Source organism: Macrobrachium nipponense, chromosome 7 (genome assembly GCF_015104395.2).
Source record: "Macrobrachium nipponense isolate FS-2020 chromosome 7, ASM1510439v2, whole genome shotgun sequence".
Lineage (NCBI taxonomy): Eukaryota > Metazoa > Arthropoda > Malacostraca > Decapoda > Palaemonidae > Macrobrachium > Macrobrachium nipponense.
In genome coordinates, this window is record NC_061109.1 from 106,606,590 (window position 1) to 106,629,999 (window position 23,410).

At 34.1% G+C, this 23,410-nt stretch overlaps 1 protein-coding gene across 1 annotated transcript in view; it reads right to left on the reverse strand.

The window, feature by feature from the left end:
* Window positions 1–385: 385 nt before the first annotated feature.
* LOC135217436 (vacuolar protein sorting-associated protein 52 homolog) overlaps window positions 386–23,410 on the reverse strand; it is a gene marked incomplete in the record, with an annotated part of 146,400 nt that continues 123,375 nt past the window's right edge. Inside the window, 3 exon segments of the mRNA XM_064253304.1 lie at window positions 386–716; window positions 840–1,017; window positions 3,653–3,856. Of these exon segments, the coding sequence (XP_064109374.1) occupies window positions 451–716; window positions 840–1,017; window positions 3,653–3,856 (648 nt within the window).

The following is a 23,410-nucleotide window of genomic DNA, read 5'->3' on the forward strand; positions in this document are numbered from 1 at the left end:
CATTTTTCACATCAGAGCAATAAAACCCTAACTTCTCAGGACCTATGTTAAAAGAAAGGTACACCAAATTTTCATTCTCAATAAGGGATAATAAGAAGCAGGCTTAAAAATACTATATATCCTTTTGGTTTGTGTTTTTAGTTTAACAGCTAAAAAACTAAACAAAGTATGTGACAGCAAGCACACAAACATTCCACTTTATCATGGTACTTTCCAGGAAGGCACAGCTGCATTTGGTTTTCTATATCCAGTACATACAATACTTACAAAACTGATAAATATTTATACACTTGGAAGGTCATTGATTTGAATTTTACCAAACCAATGAGATCTTTCATAATACAGTATAAAACATACAGGACCTTCTAAAGAATGAAATGCATAATTTGAATAAAATATTTTTATTATAATAATAAAATCAGAGTAACGTATAACATCATATACTATAGATCAGAAAGTAGGCTTATATTTCTTAGCCTCTACAATCAAATGATGTGAATTAACAATATCACCTTTGATATTCAAGTGTTGGAATGTTTGGTGGCTCAGTATACGATTGAAAGTATGATGAGCTGTAATTAGGGTTTCAAGAGCTCTCTGCAATACTACTGTTCCAGTACGGAAGTTAGAAAAGCACTGCATTACTTCATTGTTGAGACGCTCGACAGATTTTTTCCAAGTTGATGAAAAGGACTTGACAAGGGGGACAACTTTTTCTGAAAAAAAGTTAAAAATAATATTAAGCAAATCTATATAAGAGTAAAAAGATAAAAATTTAATTCCATTATCATCTATAATCATATATTCTTAAACCTGATGTACTCAGAATCAATACTAACTTTCATAATCCTTTAAGGCTTCAACATTGTTGTTGGCTATGAGGTGATCAGTTTCCCGAACAAATGTTAACATGCCTCCAAAATGTGGTGCCAACACCTCCTCAATGTATTCTGCTGTTCGTTGTCCTAATAATTCTTTCAACCGTTCACATTCACGACTGTCCTCTCTTGTTTTTTCCTGTGACAAATTATAAAAAATTACGGAAACATCACTTAAAATTCACATAAATCCTTTTCTATCTTTTCCAAAGCCAAGAAGCTCTCCAATAAAACTTAATATTGTACATGATTTTTTTTAGCCATGAATAATCTGAAAAGGCGACCTTTAATGGCAACGTTTAGATTTTTAAAATGTTATCCTACTTTAGATGTCTCTCTAACAGAAAAGTTATATCTTTCAATTCCACTGAAAAGTACTACTAAAGGCAACCATTAAGAGAAACTTTATTCTTTTGATATATCATGTTAAAAATTATGGATTATATTTCATATTCATTATGCCTGGATCTTTATCACTTGACACTCAATAGCTATCCTCAGAGAAATACATTTGCAGGTATATTTCTAGAATGGTTCTCTTCAATCCCAACCACTTCCAGTTATGAAGCAAACAGCTGCATAAAACCAAATACGGTAGTGGTGTATTGTCATTCCTCATGGAATGGGAAAACTTATTGTTTGGTACTATATGGTTAATTTCTTCAGACTTATCAAAAGCTTCAAAAAAAGGGAAAATCTGAAAATTTACATACATATTGTAATGCATACATGTGTAAGATTTTTATATGAAAATAAGGATATGTGAAAAGCTTTATAATCTATTGTGGTACAAAACATTAATCTTACTATATTCCACAATGACAAAAAATTGGTGACATACACAAAAAGGTCACCAGAAGATCTTCCTTTGTGAAAGCCATACAATTTAAACCTAAAAGTGTAAGCTAAATAAAATTAAATACATGAACAACAGTAAAAATCCAATCAAAACAATATAAAATATTAGCGTGTTCAACAAACCTAAAAGTTATTAAATTACAAGGAAATTTCCTAACTTCTAGGAAAAAGAGAAATTAAATAAATAAGAAACACATAAATAAGTCACATGAAATAGGGCACTAGCACATGACATTTTAAGAAGTATAACAACCTTTCAATTTTATGAGTATCGGCACATCAATTTCATAGTTTTGAAAATGTGAGACCTTGGAAACTAGCAGAGTGAGAATATGGCATCTTAACAGAATGTATGTGTATACTATTGATATTGATGCTTGATGCTCTGCTCTTTTGAGGTGCAGGCATCAAAAGAGCACGTGGGAGTTTTGGTTGAAATAGAGATTATGGTATATGACCCAACATATGTAGAATCCTCAAACAATTTCAGTCATTATTGTTTGAAAATGTTCTCAGGAGACTGCTGACACCTAGACACGATAATTATCTTCCAATGCATTTAGAACATATAAATATGAATCATTAAAAGACTAATACCATCATCTTCATACATACAGTATAGGAAACCTTACAAACAATGCCTCCTCTTCTGGCAGCATAAGGTGCTATGCTATACAAGTACTGTTGATAAAGAAAGCCTGGAGTCAGAGGTAACATCAAGTCTAATCAGCTAGTCAGAACCAGTGTATTAATATTAGTTCAAAAAAGGCATCTTCATCCTTAACAGTTGAATGACAGCTGAAATTCATGCAGAATACATCAACATTAGCAGCTTCATATGACTTCACAAAACTGCACAGAATCCACTTCATTAGTGTGCTGAACTCTGCTAACATTCTGCACAGTGCATATGCACTTGTCTTGTAAGTATTCTACTGCTTCACAGATATCAAGGCTCTTCTGTTCTGCTCTGGGTGTTCTCCGCTAAACATGCTGCAGAATACACATTTCTCTTGTAAGCATTCTACTGCTTCACAGATAACAGATATCAAGGCTCTTCTGTTCTGCTCTGGGTGTTCTCCTCCTACCTCCCAAAACATTTTTCATAAAATTATTTTATTAATTCTCTCCACTTTATCAGCTCACCTCAGAATACTATTTCATAATAAAAAATGGATCCATACATAATTTCCCTTGTCTATATCCAAATTATTATTTCACTATCAATCCTTCTGTTATCTGTCCTACTTTATCAATCAAAACCAAACTGACCACCTCTCACGAATACTAACTAACTCTAGCATATGAAATGCCAAAAAAGGATAGCTTACAGCCCACTACCATTATACAAGATAAAAAGCAAGTGGAAGATTACAAGAATCCTTAAAGCTTCATTATTTATGGACTCCCAATTCAAACAAAGAAGAAACAAAACAAAAAATCTGTGTGAGAACATAAGAGGATATCTTAAGACACAAAGATAGGTACAGATGTGAAGGGGTACAGAGGAACAGACCTATTTCTCCAAGAAATTAAGAGAATTAGAATAATACTCATACACACTCGATGCTTGACTAACCTCAGGTCAAATAATGATGCATCTATATGCTCTAAGGTATAAAAAAAGTGTTTGAGTGATGTTACATAAACTTTTGACGCCATTAATTTTACAGAATGGTGCATAAAAAATCTTAAGCTGCCAATATTCTGGGTACATTTTTACGTTGTAGGTACATTTACCCACTGAAAACATTGAAAGGGCAGTGCTTTTCATTTAATGAAAGTTACTTCTATTTCCAACTCACACTTATTCAGCAAAGTGCATGGAAGAACCTATCCCCAACAACTAATATGGGACATGGAGTTTAATGAGTTTGATTTTATAATCTAAAATACTGTAATAAAGAAATACTCACAGACAACACAGAGTGCATCATGTCATAATTATTAATGAGGAATATCAGCTGATCTTTCCGATTGTGAAATACAGCTGCCATTTTAAGAATTACTTTCTCTACTTCATCCTGAAGCTGAAGCATAAGTCCATCAACACCTTCCAATGGAAACTTTTCATGCAACACCATCACAGCTCCGCTGAACTCTGCATATCGACGAGTTATCTGTAATTGAAGTCATCAAACGATTACTATGTACATTATGAAAAACTATCTTATAAGTTTCTATGCATTTTTTCCCCCAAACACTTTGTTTCCCCTTTATAATGGGCAGTGCCTCACCATATTTTTTCACCTATTTTAGAGTGGTACGGCCAGGGTATCAGAGGCTTCCAGTCATCCTTTATAAAACCTTGAGAATGATGTTGTTACCCCAATGCCCAATTCATAATCCCAGCTGATGCTGGTACCCATTCCCTCTCTCAATATATATATACATACATAGTATAAATTATATATATATTTGCATACATTCTATGTCTGTTTTAAGCCCTCAGTTTTAAGAAATCTAAAAAGAAAAGTACTAGATTTTAGTAAAGGAAAATCAGAGGCCACCTACGTCAGCATATGGAAGTAGCCTTTTCCCACTTCCTGGTCATGGATACACATACACACACACACACATATATATATATATATATATATATATATATATATATATATATATATATATATATATATATATATATATATATATATATATATATATATATATATATATATATATATATATATATATATATATATATATATATATATATATATATGTAAGGCCTAGGGGTTTTGATTAATAATATATTGTTCGTGCGTTCTCTGTGACCTATGGAATGTGGAGAACAGTGCAGGAGTGACGACCTGAGAGTAGCTGATCAATGAGTTTCTAGGGGATGGCGTGAGATAAAAATGCTTAGTTCTTCGAGTCAATGCACGACAGTTTATGAACTCTTCTCAAAGTGCCTTTGGGAAACTGGTTGTAGCCAGTAATATGAGGCGTTGTCGAAGTGTGCATTCGTATGTGCGTGCGCCCCTCTTCTATTCATAATGTATCACTAGCCAAGTCTATGGGAAGACTTGCACAGAGATTCGGGGGAGGAAGGCAAAGCCCCGATGGCAGATGCCAAAGTGTTTTTTTAAACAGTGAGTGATATTCCGGTGGGAATGGGTAAGTGTTACCTTACTTTAGCCAAAGGGATGGCTTGTTTGATATCTTGTAAGATGTTCCATTTTATTAACTTTGTCTTTAAACTTGTGTGTGTACTTACCGGGATGTGTTCTGTATCTTTGGAACAGACGGATCTGGAAATGTCGGGGGACAAAAGAGTTCCCGGAGGGGTGACTTTTGGGTGACTTGACATTGTAGTTTTTGAGTTAGTCTGTAAGACTGGATTACTTAGTTAATTGATTTAGTTATTCTTGTAAATAAACGTTATGTTATGATGCAACTCTCTCATTTTCATTACCTGTTATAATGGAGAGAGAGAGAGAGAGGGGGTGATTGCCGAGAGAGAGAGAGAGAGAGAGAGAGAGAGAGAGAGAGAGAGAGAGAGAGATAGGTTGTGTGTGTAATGGAGTAATGGGGGTTGTCTGCCTTCGTTTCGTGTCCACGCTTACCTTATGATACTGGGGTTCTTCCCCCCCATGTTATAGTGGTGTCAGCGGTTAAGAGGGGATATAAAAGGTTTTTTTTTCTTTTCTATGCCTAGGAACGCCAATGTAGAGATGGGTGGCCAGTTAGAAAATAAAAGGGGTAGAGAAAATATCCGTCCGTGGGATGGGGGGATGAGGAAAGAATTTCTATTAGGGTCATCAAATTTGCTCGTACCGAGATTCTTCAGGGCGGGAGTCGTGAGACAAGCAACTCAGTCTAGTTCATGAGTGACGGTTGCTAGGTGCGTTTTCGCCAATCGCATTTGTATTGTGCCAACGAGATTTACGCGTTTTACGAAGAATTTCGAGTTCCTTTTGTTCCCATTATGGAGTGGTGAGTGTTAAACTATTGTTTTGAAGGAGTGGGTTTTTGTTTAAATATTTCAGGGTTATGGGATTGGTTCAAGAGGTCAACAATTTTTCTTGTCTTTGCCCCATAGTGACGTGTTTTCTTTATTTGCACGTGGTTTATAATAGACGTATGCATTCGTCTTTGTTTAAAACATAGGAGTGTATTTTTCTATGCATGTGAACTGTGCTTGGATAATCATATCGGGCTTAGAGACAGCGGCCACAATTTTACGGGCTCAGCACATTTCTGCAGAGAGGCGCCTTGCATTGCGAGGGTATACCTGGCCATCCCTCCCTCGGGGGGGTAGTTGCATGGGTACCACTAGCCTCCCTCAAGAGATAGTGCAGGGATGGGCACTAGTGTATACCTTGGGAATGGGGTCCTCAGACACTGTTCAAGTGGGGAGGATGGGGATACTGCTGGTATGGCCTCGGGGCCTGTTCTGCTGCTCGACTGAGGGGTTGTTCTCAGGGGGGGAGAAATTTTTTTTTTCTCAGTGTGGGTGAACTCCCCCTTTTCCTTTTTTTTCTTTGTGTTGGAGATGGGTCTGGCCTTGACATTGAATGCTAAGATATCAGCTGATTGATTAGTTGATGAAGTGAAATGCCCGTAGAGTCTTTTTTTTAGAAAAGTTTTTTTTTTTTCTCTCTCTCTCTCTTGGATGAAGAGAAAAGGAAATAAAAAGAGATTTGAGGGGAAAAGTAGTTAACATGCACGGGATGTGTTATGTTTCTTTGTGCCTTGAAAGACACAAATATAAGGGGGATACACAGAGTATTTTTTTTTGTTTTTTTTTATTGTGTTGGAGAAATTACTTTGAAATGCCGATGATTGGTGTTGTATCTGTGTTGTGTGGCAATGGTGTTATGTCATGGTGTTGCATGCTGGAGAAATTGTATGTCATAGGATTCAGCAATACTGTTGTATGCTATTTTGAATTTCACCCTTACTTGAGATCTTTGCAAGAGAATTATTGCTATGAAGAGTTATTATTATTATTAATAATTATTATACTTGAGATGTGTCACGGGAGGTTTACTTAAGTATAATTATCATTACGGGAGACTTGTTTTACGAGAGAGTTTTGAGATATTTCATGGATATTAGTTGATAATTATTACAGATAATTATTCAGGGATAATTATTACAATGAATTAATGGGAGAAGTCTTGTGTTAATTATTTGTTGAGTTTTTGTAACTTTGGAGAATATTTTCAGTGATTCACGGGGATGAGTTTTGCTGAATCTTGATGAATCTGACTGAATCTTGGTGAATTGTGTTGAATCTTGCTGAATTTTTGCTGAATTTTTTGCTGAATTTTTGGAGAATGGACAAGCATTAACATTGGTGATATTTTTTGTACTGATACTGATGATTTTGATGATAGCAATTTTTTTTTGGTGATTTTGTGATAATGATATTTCTGATACTGATTTTTTTTTTTTTTTTTTTATACTAATACGTGGGTGCCGTAATGCTATCAAGGGAGGTGAAATCTTTTTTGATTTTGGGAGGAACTAACAACACATTATTTTAGTTTGTTTTTTTTCTTTTCCTTGTCCTTTTTTTATGAGTTCAGCAGATAATCGCTTGACATCTAGTGAGTTACCGGGAGATAGTTAATGGTGCCGTTGATTTTTCTTTTCTCCTTTTTTGGAAATTAGCCATAGCTGACACAAGTTTTTTTTTACCATGGGTGAATTTTGAGTTTATTTTTCTCTCCAGTTAGTGTGAATAATTATTCTCAGTTCGTGATCTTAAGAGTCATTGTTCGGGAACGTGTTCGTGTTTTAGCTATTTGATGCTATAGAGTAATATATGGGAGAATTTTTTGCATAGTTTTGAATGCATACGTAATGGCACTACATTTCTTCTCTGGATATTTGTGTTCCAGAATGAGTTTTCTTGCACAATACCTTGGTTGTATTTGTGACACTTTGTGAGAGATAGGAAACTTGGTTAATTTTTGTAGTGGCTTATGTCGTAGTGCATATGGAGAAGTCTTGGCTTAGACACTGTGAGTTGAAAGTTCTGTTATAATGACTTGTGGCACATTGATGATTTTTTCTAGAATTTTCTAGACAGTTTTATTTGCCGAGTTTTTGCCCTTTTTTTAGCAATTATGCTAAATGGAGAGAGTTTTTATAGTTTTTTACTATAACATTGAGTTATTCTCTGAAATTGGAATTGTTAGAATTGAGATATAATTTGATATATTATTTTGGGGAGATAATTGGGTAGGTATATATTATTTTGGAGTTATAATTTGAGATATAATAATATGGGAGATATATTTTGGCCATTGTTGATATTTGTCAATAGTGTATGAGCTATGTTTAGTTCAATTATTTTGCAGCCATCTTTGTTGCAAATGGAGACACATATTTGGAGATTATGGGGCATATTTGTGAGTGTGTGAGTTAGTTGCCTTGAGCACATTTTTTGGAGATATATTTTTTGGAGCCTTGTTTTGTTCCACATGGAGTTATTGGGGAAATAGAGGTAAATATTTTGTATTTGCCGAAATAGAGGTGATTATTCTCTATTCTTGGAGTGGTGTCTTTTTTTTTTTACTGACATGTGGCTATTGGAGAAATAAGATAATATAATGGGGTTGGTTATTAACCAAATGGAGGAAATATTTTTATAACCGGAGTGGTGTTATTATTAATATGGTGTCTCATAATGGAGTTGGAATTAATCTTGGGCGGGTGACCCTTTTTTTTTGTGGTTATGGAGTTTTTTTGAGACAAGAGGAGATTTCTGTGGTTCTCTTTTTTGATTTCGTGTCTATTTAGAGGCGAATGGCATTACTGCATTACGAGTCCTATGGAGATGTGTGTGCATTTTTATGTTCACAAGTGTGTTGGACAAAGGAGAAATATAATTTGGGGAAAAGTCATGTTGAGAGAATAAGTCTTCGAGACAAATTTTTGTGCACATTAGTCATATCCCGGAGTTATTCTGTGAAATGTGTCAGACCTTTTTTTTCTTGAGAATCATGAGTTTCCAAACTTATGTGTCTGACTAGACAATTTTTATGCTACTGTTAGAGCATGCGTCCGCAGGCAATTTTTCTGCTGACAAGCGATGTGGTGAGCCGTGTGCTGATTCTTTTCCTCTGATGGTGATAGATCAGAATTTTTGCAATATCTGGAAATGTTGGCTATAGCATTTCACGAAAGTGCATGTGTGAGAGTTTGCTTTCTGGCAAATTCCATAACTTTACATGGAGCATTTCTTGGGGAAAACGCGGGAGTTATGCATATTATACATGTATTATGTATTTTGTGATTGGGGAAATCTACTTGTGATTATCCTTTTTTTTTTATTGTTTTTCTTCCTTTTCCTATGAGAGATATAATTTGGGGATTGAGCTTAAGTAGCATTTCTTTTTTGGACGGGAGATTTGATGGATTTTACCGGGGAGATGTAATTTTTCGAGGGTTGGGTTACTTACGTAAAGGGAGTTTGACATTAAGTCTCATTGTGATTAATTATTGAGCAGTAAAGGGGTTTTTGCTGTTAAAAGTTGGAGATTTTTACTGATTTTGTGGTTGTTTGAATGTCAGAACTTGGGAGAACATTTTTGGGTTTTTCTGGGTGTTACGTGATTCTTTCTTGAGCTCGTTACGATTTTTTCTTTTTTTTTTTGTTTTTTTTTGTACACATTCGAGTTCGAAGTGTGAGTGCAGAATTCCGTGGAGTTGCTGTGATTTCTGAGTTGTGTGTGTGCTGATGTGTGAGTTTGGAGAATTGAGTTGGAGAACTTGATGTTTTTTTTTCTTAGAGAGTTGCGATAATGACTTATCATTTTGGTAGTCATATTAAGGGAGTTAATTGGGAGACGTTCAGTTAGTATTTCTGCCTTTTTGAGATCATTGTTTGATAGAAGTAGTATGTCTGGGTTAATTTTCTTAGATTGACCAAAGACTTGACTGACATACTAACACACACACCAAAAGTCGTTCCCCGACACCAGCAAGACGTCCACCAGCCGTGAAGAGAGGTTGCTGCCATGTTGTCCAGGGTGATTACAAGTATTTCCATGATGGGTGATCGAGAGAATTCTACAGCGTGTTTTTTGGGGATCTACAGAAAGCCGTGAGAAGTATTCTACGATGAGGAGGCATTCCGTCTTCGCCTACAGTTGCTACAGCCTGCTATAGCCTGTTTGCTGTCTGTTTCAGCTAGTTGCAGACAAGCGAAGAGGGATATTCAGAATCCTAATGCAGAAAATATGAGAGAAAATGCGTCTTGTGTTATTGGGAGATTAAAGCGTGATAAGAACTTTATTTTATAATGCCAGAGACGTGCAGTTTTACCTTATTTTATTTTTAAAGCCCGGCCATGTTTGTTTTATTTGATATAAGCAATTTTGCTAGGCGGGGGCCTAGCATATAGGTGGCCGAGCAATCTGTAAGGCCTAAGGGGTTTTGAATTTAATTAATATATTGTTCGTGCGTTCTCTGGGTGACCTATGGAATGTGGAGAACAGTGCAGGAGTGACGACCTGAGAGTAGCTGATCAATGAGTTTCTAGGGGATGGCGTGAGATAAAAATGCTTAGTTCTTCGAGTCAATGCACGACAGTTTATGAACTCTTCTCAAAGTGCCTTTGGGAAACTGGTTGTAGCCAGTAATATGAGGCGTTGTCGAAGTGTGCATTCGTATGTGCGTGTGTGCCTCTTCTATTCATAATGTATCACTAGCCAAGTCTATGGGAAGACTTGCACAGAGATTCGGGGGAGGAAGGCAAAGCCCCGATGGCAGATGCCAAAGTGTTTTTTTAAACAGTGAGTGATATTCCGGTTGGGAATGGGTAAGTGTTACCTTTACTTTAGCCAAAGGGATGGCTTGTTTGATATCTTGTAAGATGTTCCATTTTATTAACTTTGTCTTTAAACTTGTGTGTATACTTACCGGGATGTGTTCTGTATCTTTGGAACAGACGGATCTGGAAACGCCGGGGGACAAAAGAGTTCCCGGAGGGGTGTGGACTTTTGGGTGACTTGACATTGTAGTTTTTGAGTTAGTCTGTAAGACTGGATTACTTAGTTAATTGATTTAGTTATTCTTGTAAATAAACGTTATGTTATGATGCAACTCTCTCATTTTCATTACCTGTTAGAATGGGGAGAGAGAGAGAGAGAGGGGGTGATTGCCGAGAGAGAGAGAGAGAGAGAGATAGGTTGTGTGTGTAATGGAGTAATGGAGTCAGCCTTCCGTTTTGTGTCCACGCTTACCTTATGAATACTGGGGGTTCTTCCCCCATGTTATATATATATATATATATATATATATATATATATATATATATATATATATATATATATATACATATAATATATATATATATAGATATATTGATAGACACATAGATAGATAGATGACCAACTCCTACGTCAGCCATATGGAAGTAAGTCATTTTCCCCACTTCCCCCTTATTTTTGGGGGGATGGGGATGTTTACCAGAAACACCCCCGTTGAATAGCTAAAACCCGCGAATAGTTAGAACCACCACGAAAAAGGCTTATAACTGCCTATCTTGAAAGTTTCTGATACAAAATGTATACTTCATAACATCCTACTCAAATATACCTAAAATTACTAACCTATTACTGTATAATCTTTAAGGTTATACCATTAAAAATATACACCTACAGCCAATAACAGAGAGAGAGAGAGAGAGAGAGAGAGAGACCAGTGAATGGTAACATCATATATCTGACCATCAAGAGTGAAATTATGAATTATTTCTGAGAGAGAGAGAGAGAGAGAGAGAGAGAGAGAGAGAATAACTCCTAAACTCCGACTCCTTCCCCCGCCAATAAGTATATCAAACTGTCATAAAAAAAAGACTGGGAATCGCTATTTTTAGTTAATCTTACTTATATTTAGAAAATTAGTCATAAGGTAAATCATTAATTTATACTAAAAAACAAGTAAACATACGTAAGTAAAGAAAAAAAAGAGAGAGAGAGAGAGAGAGAGAGAGAGAGGAGAGAGAGAGAGAGAGAGAGAGAGAATGTTATTGTTACTGTTTAATCTCATTAAACTTTATTAAACTTATATTTGTAAACTAGTATGTGATATTATTATTTTACCATAAATGTAGTATTGTCTTTAAAGATACACTTATACATACATTTCAACCCAACAGAGGGCTGAGTTTACCACTAGGACATAACTATTCGTGTAGTGTGGAGAGAGAGATGAGAGAGAGACGAGGAGAGAGAAGAGAAGACGAGATGAGAGAGAGAGAGGGGGGGTGGGGGGGGGGGGTTCTTATCCCTTATTTAAAACACTGAAATTGGATAGTATTAAAATTAAAAACTAATCACAATTGAATTTTGAACTTAGTTATATTACTATTATTATTATTATTATTATTCAAAAATATTAAAAAACAAATACCATACATCTTTACCACAGAAATTCTTTCATATCTCGGACGAGAGATAGAGAGAGAGAGGAGAGGAAGAGAGAGAAGAAGAGAGAGAATTACAAATGATCCATGAAAGAGGGCAACACACATTCCCCCTCCTGAACACTTGATTAAATTTGACAGTTTGTTGGACCCCAGCTCCATATCAGCTTGCTAACACTGGAGTCACAAAGAGAAAGGTGCTGGGGTAAAATGCATTTTTCTTTCATTCATACATAATTTTCTGTTTTATTTAGAAACCTAAAATCTTGCTAATTCACATTCAGTATTTTCTTAATTTAACCCTTTATTTACTGCCGACTGGACTTAATTTTACGTCGACAAATTTTTGTCTCTCGTGTGGCCGACTGGACCGTATTTTACTATGTAGACTTACAAAAGGTTTTTTTTTGAAAATTCGCGGAAAAACTACTTTTAGGCCCTACGCAGCCGAAAACTCTTGAATCCACGCGCCTTGGGGGATTGCTTTGGGAGTTCACGGATTCAAATGGTGTTATTTTGTTTACAATCGTTACGCAGTCGGCGCAAGCCGCGAATTTCTTCTTGCCCGCCCACGAAAATAAAAGTATCTCTGACACCATCTCGGAATTATTTACTCCCTTTGACATCATTTTTGTACCATTGGTAAATTAGGCCGTTACATGAAGTGATTTATTATCTGCAAAAATGTGCGTATCATTTTAATTGTAGAATACAACCAATATAAAATACTCCATTGATTGTAGCTTTTTACTCAGTTTTGAGGATATTTTCATATTAAATAAACGATAATTACCAAAATTTTCAAACCTTCTGTCAACTTTGACTCTACCGGAAATGGTAAAAAAACGCAAATTGTAAGCTAAAAACTCTTTATATTTTAGTAATATTCAATCAGTTTACCTTCAATTTTGCAACTAATTGGAAGTCTTCTAGCACAATATTTTCGAATTTATGGTGAATTTATGAAAAAACTTTTTCCTTACGTCCCGAGCTGGTAAACTCTTTTCTTCCGAAAAAATCATAACATGCGATTGTGGTAACAGTTTTGCCCACCAGAAAATTAGCCGTTTATATAAAGTTTTATATATTGGAAATGTGGCGCAATTTCATGGCACCAATTACAACTAAAATTTAACCCAATGGTTTGTAGCTTTTTATCAGTTTTGAGATACTTTTCATATAAATAACAATTAAACTGCCAAAAAATTTCAACCTCCTCGGGTCAAACTTTGACTTTCTACCGACAAATGGTCGGAAAAACGCAATGTAAGCATTCAAAACGCTTATTATTTCTAGTAATATTCAAGCATTTAGCTTTCATTTTTGCAACAAATTGGAAGTCTCTAGCACAATATTTCAATTTATGGTGAATTTATGAAAAAAATAACCATTTTCTTTACGTCCCGCGCGGTAACTCTTCCGCAAAAAAAAACCCTCATAAACGTGCAATTTGTGGTACAATGTTTTGCACCATTTTAAAATTAGCCGTTACATAAAGTTGTTTTAATATGAAATGAAAGGGCGCAAGTTTATTGTAGAATACAACCAAAAGAAAAAATAAATTGAAGGTTGGTAGCTTTTCTCATTTTTGAAAATACTTGCATATAAATCACGATAAAATAGTCAAAAAAACCACGTTCGGGGTTCAACTTTGACTCTAACCGAAATGGTCGAAAAACGCAATTGTTTAAGCTAAAATTCCCTTACAGTCTTAGTAATATTCAAGTCATTTATCTTCACCTTGAAACAATTCGAAGTCTCTATTGCAACGCCAATATTTAAGATTTATGGTGAATTTTAAAAAAAAATCTTTCCTTCCCTTTCCGCCGCCGCGGGAGTCCTCCGCCACAAATCTCCGAGAATGCGTACGTCCCATTCTCGGAATATTTCGCTCCGTTTCATATTTAGGCATTTCATAGAAGATTTATAGATCAAAATGTGCGCAATTTCAATGTAGAATAAAAACCGAAAAATATTTGAAGGTTTGTAGCTTTTCTTATTTCCGAAATAATTGCATTATAAAAATATCATATATAAAAAAATTCGGACATTCGGTTCCAACTTTAACTCATCAGATATGGTTTTCGGAAAACTGTAATTGTAAGATAATACTCTTACAGTATAGTAATATTCAATCATTTGTCTTCACTTTGAAAGAAATTGGAAGTCTTCTAGGACTAATATTTAGATTTTATGGGAAATCTTTGAAAAAAAAATTTGAAAATTTACCGTTTACGTCCGCGCGTTACGAATTCATAGCATTATTTTGTGATAATATTTTCTCTTGTGGTGCTTTTATCGTTTTAACAATGTGTTAGATAGCCACCAAAAATGATCGCAATTTAATGTAAATTTACAAAACGAAAAAAAAAGTTAACTTGGCTTACCCTTTAACCATTTTGCGCACAGCGCGATTTGGAATACAATTATATATGAAATTTCGTTTTTTGCGCTATCATATATCGCATTATTTATATATGATAATGATAACTTTTTTTCATTTCTGATGGTTGCTACTAAACTTCAGGCTAATGACAAAAAAAGGAGCCATACAAATGAAACTCTTAATCTTGAACAAAACTAAGCGCGTTGTGATTTTTTGAAAAAAACAAAAAAAATTTTTCCCGCTTCCGCGCTCACGTCTGAAAACACCTCTGGCACATGTGGGAGGACAATTTTTTTTTTACCGGCTTCCGGCGTTTTAAAGGGTTAATGAAACTTTGATATTAGTTGCTGTTTATATTTAATATTGGTAATTAGAAAATCCAGTAAATCATTTATCATACCAACCAAAACATACGTAAGTAAGAAAGCAAGAAAGAAAGAGAGAGAAGAAGTAGAGACGAGAGAGAGAGAGAGAGAGAGAGAGCCGAACAGGGAGAGGATCGACGAGAGAGAGAGAGAGATTTCATAGAATTTGTAAACTACTTTAACACTATGATTTTTGTAATTACAGTTATTATTAATTATTATTGATTTTATTTTTTTTTTTTTTTTTTTTTTTTGCTCTATCACAAGTCCCTTCCAATTCGACTGTGGTGGTATCTAATATTGTGGGGTTCCGGTTGCATCCTGCCATCCTTTGGAGGGTCCATCCACTCTTCTTATTCTTACTATGTGTGCCGTTTTCTAGGATGCTAAGCAACTCTTCTGACAATGAGGCCCGGAGCTACTTCAGCCTCTAGTTTTTCTAGATTCCCTTTTCAGGGATCTTGGGATTCGTGCCTAGTGCTCCCTATGATTATGGGTAACGATTTCCACCCTGGCATATCCCAGATCCTTCTTAATTTCTAATTTTTCAGATCTTGAATATTATCCAATTTTTTCCCGATTCTTTCTTCTCTTCAACTCTGGTGGTGTACCCATGGTTTATTGAGATCATCAAATGAGTTGATACTTTCTTCTTGACCTTGGTCAATCAACGTCAACGTATCTGGTCCTGTTTGCACGTATCACCCTATCCGTTCTGATACCATAGTCCCAGAGGATCTTTGCCTGATCGTTTTCATATCACTCCTTTCAGGTTGGTGCTCGTACCACTTATTACTGCAAGGTAGCTGATGTTTCTTGCACAGGCCCTCCAGTGGAGGGATTTTCGCTACTGAACTCAGCGGCCTCTTTTTGTTACTTGGTTCTTGTGCAAGTGCCGGGCATTCACTTGCTATGTCTTTAATTGGTGGTTTTCACTTTTCACGTTTTCGGTATTGCACTTCCCTACATGATGGGAGAGATGGTTATTTCCGTATATCGTGCTTTGAACATATCGGTGGTTCTTAGGGCCATGATCCTTTGTTGCCGCTGTTTACAATTCTTCAAGTTTTGGGGCCTTCCTTTACTTTAGCGCCCCTCCCCCTGATAGCCATTGCCAATTGTCATCGCTGGTTTATGTTCGTTTAGTCTGTCCTCATGTATTGTTTCCATGCCATTGGTTTTGTTGTGCCAGTCCTGCCTGTTCTTTATGTCTTTCCTCCTGTCTCTGTATTTATTTCGGGTCTTCGTCTGCTTTTGAGTTAGTCCTTCTTCCCAAGCACCATCTTTAGCCACTCCGTCTTCCAACTGGTTTTGCAGATATTGCCCCAGTGCTCTGTTTTCGATGGTTGGACGCCAGTCCTCTATACTTAGGTAGTCCTCTTCCCTCCTTCTGTTTCGTGTTATGTATAGTCTGTCCTGTATTTGCCTTGCTTGGGTGTAGTGCTTTGGGTTATTGTTCATATGTTTTCCCTGGCTTTCTGATCTATGCTGCGGAAGTTCTGCCTTCGTCCACTTCCCAACTATTCCTGGCCGCTGTATCTGAATTACCTGGCAACTGCCCACAGGGTGGTTTATGGGCTTTTATCATATTTCCGGCGTTGAGATTTTGACTTGAGGTATCGCGCCTTGAGGTCTCTGCAGTATATTCTTCTTTCCTGATCGGTTACCTTCCTTAACTATCTTGGGTGTTTTTATATCTCCCTCCTTCCATTACTCCCAGGTATTTGTTTTTAGTCCAGTCGCATCTTCAGGTGTTTGATGTTGCTCCCATCTGGTTAGCTTTATCCCTTCAGATTCCTCGTTACTATTTTGCCCTTTTTGTATGTTGAACTAATGGACGGCATTTTTTCTGATTCCAAACTCCAATCCTGAGTGCCTCAAGAGACAATCCTTACCAGTCTGGAATTAGGGTATCTATTTCCTTGATGGCTCGTTTACCATACAGCTTGATGTAGTCCATGATATTGATTATTATTGTTGTTTATTATGTTGGTTATTATTATTATTTATTAATTATTATTATTATTCCATTCCATTAATTAATTATTACTAATTACACATTGAAAATATTCAATAAACCCATATTATACATAGTGTACCATAAAAAAATCTCTCATCTCAGCTAAGAGAAGGAGATAGAAGAGAATGAGAGAGAGAGAGATGAGCGCGAGAGAGAGCGAGAGAGCAGAGAGAGACCTGGACGTTTTGAAAGAAAGATCGCTGAAGACTGGGATTGTTTCCTTCATTCTTAAAACTTTTTAAAATTTTAAAAAATTTAAACTAAACTAAAATCTTACTAATTCGAACGTAGTATGTTTTCTTCATCTTGAAGTGATTGCTCCTGTTTACATTAACAATATTAACATTTAGAAAATTAGTAAATCATTAATTTACACACCCAAAAAGCCATACATCCCTGCAAGGATAGAGTAGAGAATTGTTTAGTTATTATGTTTGATAGGCCATTTAATCTTATTAAACGTTACTAATACCAGTATTGATCAATTATTAATATTTTAAAATTAGTAAAACTCAATTTTTGTATCATAAAAATGTATTTAGGGGCATGAAAGAAAATACCATCCAAAATACTCTAATTAAGTGATTAGTTTATCGTCGAGAAAACTCCCACGAATAGGAAATTCTCCACAAAATGAATGGGTCGAATATGGTCCAGATAAAAATCCACGAAGCCGGGAGAATGTTGGAACACAAGTGCCCACTATATGCTATAACATATATAATTATATCATATTATCAATATATTGATAGTATTATAATAAGATTTATTATTATATAGATAGATATATATAGATATATTATCAGAGTATATATATAGTTAGAATTTAATTATATATAAAGAAAATAACATAATAATATATATAGAATTAATAATATAATATATGTATATATATAATGTATATATATATATATATAATAGTATACACCATACATATGAATCTGCTATATATATATAATATATAATATATATATAGATATATAGATAATATTATATATAATATATTATATAGATATATAATAGTATATACTATATTATAATATATATAGTATATTTATATTTTGTGTGTTTACCACCACCACACAACACATGCAGTAACCAAGTAATGTCGGGAGCTCTATTCCTGAAACGATGACATAAGTGTAAGCCATAACACTGTATTAAAATATTGCTAAAATTGAAAAATAAAATATTGAAAACCTTACCTTTAATAATTGCCAAAAATAAGAAATAAAGTAAGGAAAGCCTCACCTTCAAACCTTTGGTTGTCCCAACTGATTTACCTTGCTTTTGATAAGGGTGTATCCATAATCTTGTAGAATTTCCTCAAAAATAATACCTCAATCTTATGCGAGGTTAGGTTCCAGACAACCCTCCCTCGAACGTCGGAAGTTTTCCACGTAAGTTGCCTTCAGTCTTCCAAATAAAAATGGTGCCAATGAATGACCTACTTTCTAAAGTTGGAACACTAAATATGACCCTAATCTAGTTCCCAAAGTATAAAGTTAACTTTTAAATTAAATTAAAGTTACTGTAATTTCATTTAAAAGTTGGCTTAATACACTCCTATATTTTGGTTGGTAAAAATATAGGAGTGTGTGAAGATCATATGTACTATTTTTCTCTTCTTTCCCCACTTCCTACCAATCTATTTTTAGAAGTCTTCTCATCCTTATTTTTAAGAACTTCTTTGTTTTGTCTCTTATTCTTTGTTCTAAAATTCCTTTCCATGAGCAGACAGTGCTTTTTATCTGGATTAATACAACTCTTCGTTAAGTGTCTATGCTTCAGAACATGCATTTACAGTTCTAGATGGGGAAGGTAAAAACTATATCAATTTTCGAAAATTATCTACTGCTTACGTATGAGAGAGAGAGAGAGAGAGAGGAGAGAGCAGAGGAGGAGAGGAGAGAGAGAGACGAGATGACGAGAGGAGAGAGAGGAGCAGAAATAATCTGGACCCAATTGGCAACCATTCACCCCACCTGTCACATTAAAATTGGAATATATATATATTATTAGACATATATATTAATATTATATATTATAGATATATTATAGATATATTAGATATAATAGAATAATATATAGTTGATATATTATATATCGACTAGCTTATATAATATTATATAAAGTATATAAGAGACATATATATATAAGAGTGATATATGTATATATATTATATAGATAGATATATTACTATACTATATAGATATATCTAGATATAGATATTATATATATATAAGATATATATATATATATATATAAATATAAATAATAAAATTAATAATAGATATAATAAATTATATTATATATTATTATATATTATATATATATAATATATATAATGGATAATTATATATTATATATATATCATAGGTATAATTATTCATATATACATTAATATTAATAGATAAGTATATATATGATATATACATATATTATATTATATATATTTTATAGGAAGTCCCCGCCCACCCCGGGTTATGAGGTCGGGTTCGGGGGGTTACAACGTTCCACGTTATTAAGGGCCACTTCTCAAGTTATATTATTAGACATTCTTTTTTCTAAAGGTTACACGCATGTTCCAGGGTTTACGGACACCTTACAAACGCTCATCTGGCAGATGAAATAGACTTACCCAATAAGAACTGCCAGTTTACATAAGTTTTTCAATTGCCACCAATAAGCTATTAAAAGGTAAGATTTTCTTATGATTTTTTATTTTATGTCATTCCCGGTTAATGACGATTTTTCAAGCTTACAACGCATCTCAAGAACAGAACTCCCATCGTGAACCCGGGGGACTGACCTGTATACATATGTGTATAAATATTAATATAATTATACATTATATATATTAAATTATAAATAGATTTTATTATTATAATATATTAATATTAATAATTTAATATTCTTTTATAATATTATTATATATTAGTAATAATATAATAATATATTGTATATAATATATATTAATATATCTTTACACTTTATATTATATATATACTTATAAAAATTATATATATTTTCTATTAATATATTATCTCATATTATTATTATATGATTATTATACGTAAAATATGGTTGTGGTATATTAAATATTAATATACTATGTTTGTTTGTAAAGTGTATTGTTAAAATATTTATTACCATTTATATTATAAATATATATATTTATATTATATTTATATATTAACTTATAATTATAATATATAAATAAAAAATTTTATCATGGTATATCAGATTATTATGGTTAATAAAAATAATTCATAATACACACACACACACCAACAACCACACACACACATATATATATATAATATATATATATATATAATATAATATAGAGTATATATATATATATATGGTGGGTGTGTGTGTTTCTGGGTGGTTGTGTGTGTGTGTATGTATATGTATATAGTAGATGTATATATGTATATGTGCATATATGTATATATGTATATGTGTGTATATATATATATCTATATATATTTATATATATATATATATGTATATATATATATATATATATATATATGTATGTATATATATATATATATATATATATATGTATATATATATATATATATATGTATATGTATATATATGTATAAGTAGTAGTATGTGTATATATATATATATATATATATATATATATATATATATATATATATATATATATATATATATATATATGTATGGGTGTGTGTGTGTGTGTATATGTATAAGCATTTGTATAAGTATGTGTAATATGTATATTAATATATATATAAATTTATATTAATTTTTAAATTTATATATATAATATATACTTATTAAAATAAAAAAATATAATAATATATTAATAATTATATAATTATATTTATTAATTTATAAATATATAAGGATATATATATATATATATTATTATATTATGATATATATATAGATATATATATATATTATATACTATATATATATATATATATATATATATAAGATATATATATATATATATACTATATATATATATATATATATATATATACAGTGGGCCCCCTTATTCGCGTTCTCTGGATTTGCAGACTCACTGATTTGCGGATTTTTCTTTGGAACCTATCTGGAAATTATTCGCGGAAGGACTCGCCCGTTCGTGCGGTTCTCTGTGGAACATTTACATAATTATTCGCGGTCACCCCCGGTTATTCGCGTATGTGAATTTTTGTGTTTACTATTCGTACATGGACATTGCATAATGATATGGTTATTCTGTTTATTAGACATTCCTTATAAACCTTAATGTAGTGAATTGAATAAAAATATCGTAGGTATAAATTGGTGAGCAAGGTAATATGAAATAAAGCATAACAGAGTGAGTTTGGCGATTGAGAAAATAAACAATCGTATACAGCCATTTCTCTCTCTCTCTCTCTCTCTCTCTCTCTCTCTCTCTCTCTCTCTCTCTCTGAGAAAATAATAGATAGTAAACAATATCGGAATATTGCTTGAATACGATATGGCAACAAAGTTTTGGTCTGACTGAAGTGTAGAGTTACTTTGACACTGACTTACATGTCATTCCTGGTAATCTAACACCCATGGATAGACATCAATTTCACAGCCGAGAAATGGCAATTGTATACAAAATAAATATTTTTCAGATGAAAAGGCAATTGGAGGGCCTATGTTATCCCATAAAAAAAAAAAATCTCTCTTGGATAACTGTAAGATGTAGAAGAGAGAGAGAGATTGAGGGCAGGGCAGATGAAGGAAGGAGATTTAAGTGGTACCTGGAAATGAAAAACAACCCTTATAATCTTATAATTATAGCCTCAGGGTTTGTCTCAAAGACATTCAAAGGTGTGCCACACACGTGACAGTTGTTGTTTTTGTAAAATTGGCGTTAGGACAGATTTTTAAGCACCACTGTGTTAATATATTATTAATTTTTCCATTACCTTCAATAACACGCCAAATTTCAAGCTAGATAATCATAAAAATCTCTAGGATTGTGTGACCGTGCAAATTGGAAAACAATGGTGCTAGATTAAATCTGAAAACTGCAGATCTAGCATGAAATGCATTAGTTTAGCAACACTGCCATTGAACTTACATACATACGTATTGGGTCAATTGGGTAAGCATTGTGCAGGCTGTACATTTTATGAAATGTTTTAAGATGATTTCTAAATATGATATGTATGTACATAAATTGTTTTAGGATGATAATAAAAGTATTCAAACCATATCTAAAGTATGTAAGACAATGATTATCTATTTGTAGCAGGGTACATATTTTTCTGTCTGCGGCACGCAGTACGTACATGTACGTGTATTTTTCATGCGTACATAATGAGTATATTTTCGTGACAAAATACATTTTTATGATGAAAAAAAGCTTTATTAATTTTCAAATATTACAGTTCTGTAATAATTTCATGTAAACACAGCAAAATGTCGGTAACAAAGTTGGGTTTTCTTAAAAGATGCTCTACCGAAGCCAACTTTCCGCAGATAAACAAATCTTATGATGCCGTGACGCCTTCTTAGAGCAGTACCCAAACGAAATGATATTTAAAACACTATTGGCTGTTGTCTGCACAGCAGCCAATCCAGGAGCAGCATTCATTTTCCTTGTCGCTCATTGGCTGTACACTTGGTGTTGATTGGTTGAACCCTGGCCCTATTTTGCGGAGATGGAATTGTGGGTGTCGCGCATCTAGTACCCAAGCAGCCTCACTGTGCAGAAACTTCCGGGTATGTGCGAACATTAACGCTAAGCTCTTGTGTGTATCAGCAAATATCTGTGTGCCTCATACCAAAAATGGCCCCTAAAAAGCGCCCTGCTCCTTCTAAGGCTTCTGGCCAAGAAGCTAAAAGAAGACAGTAATGAAACTTGACGAGAAGGTGAAACTTCTCGATATGTTGAAGGAGGGAAAGTGTTACGCTGCAGTCAGCCGCCATTTCAAAATGAATGAGAGCACAGTGAGATACATAAAAAAAAATGAAATAAGAAAAAGTGTTAGTTTGACATACTATGGCACCGCAGAGGCTGTGTCCACAGTGAGAGACAAAACCATCGTAAAAATGGAATCTGCACTCGCGTTTTGGATCAAGGACTGCAGGAAGAAGAACGTGCCCCTTGACTCCAAGATCATACGCCAAAAAGCACGACAGATCTACCAGCAGCTATCAACTCCTACTGCTTCACAAGGTGGTGAGGAAGAGGAAGCCGAAGCCGAAGATGTGAAGGCAATGAAGACGGGCCATTGGAATTCTTGGGCTTTGGAGAACCAGCTCCTGAAGAGGAAGACAAAGAAGAAGAACCACAACCGGGACCGTCCTCAGCTCCCCAAGGATTTCAGGAGAGCAAAGGATGGTTCCACCGGTTCAAGAAGAGGTTCCACCTAAGGTCTGTTTCCTTACATGAGGAAGCTGCATCTGCAGACAAAGAGGCAGCCACAAAATATCCAGAGGCCTTCATGAAAATAATCCAGGAGAAAGGATATCGCCCACAACAGGTGTTCAATAAGGACA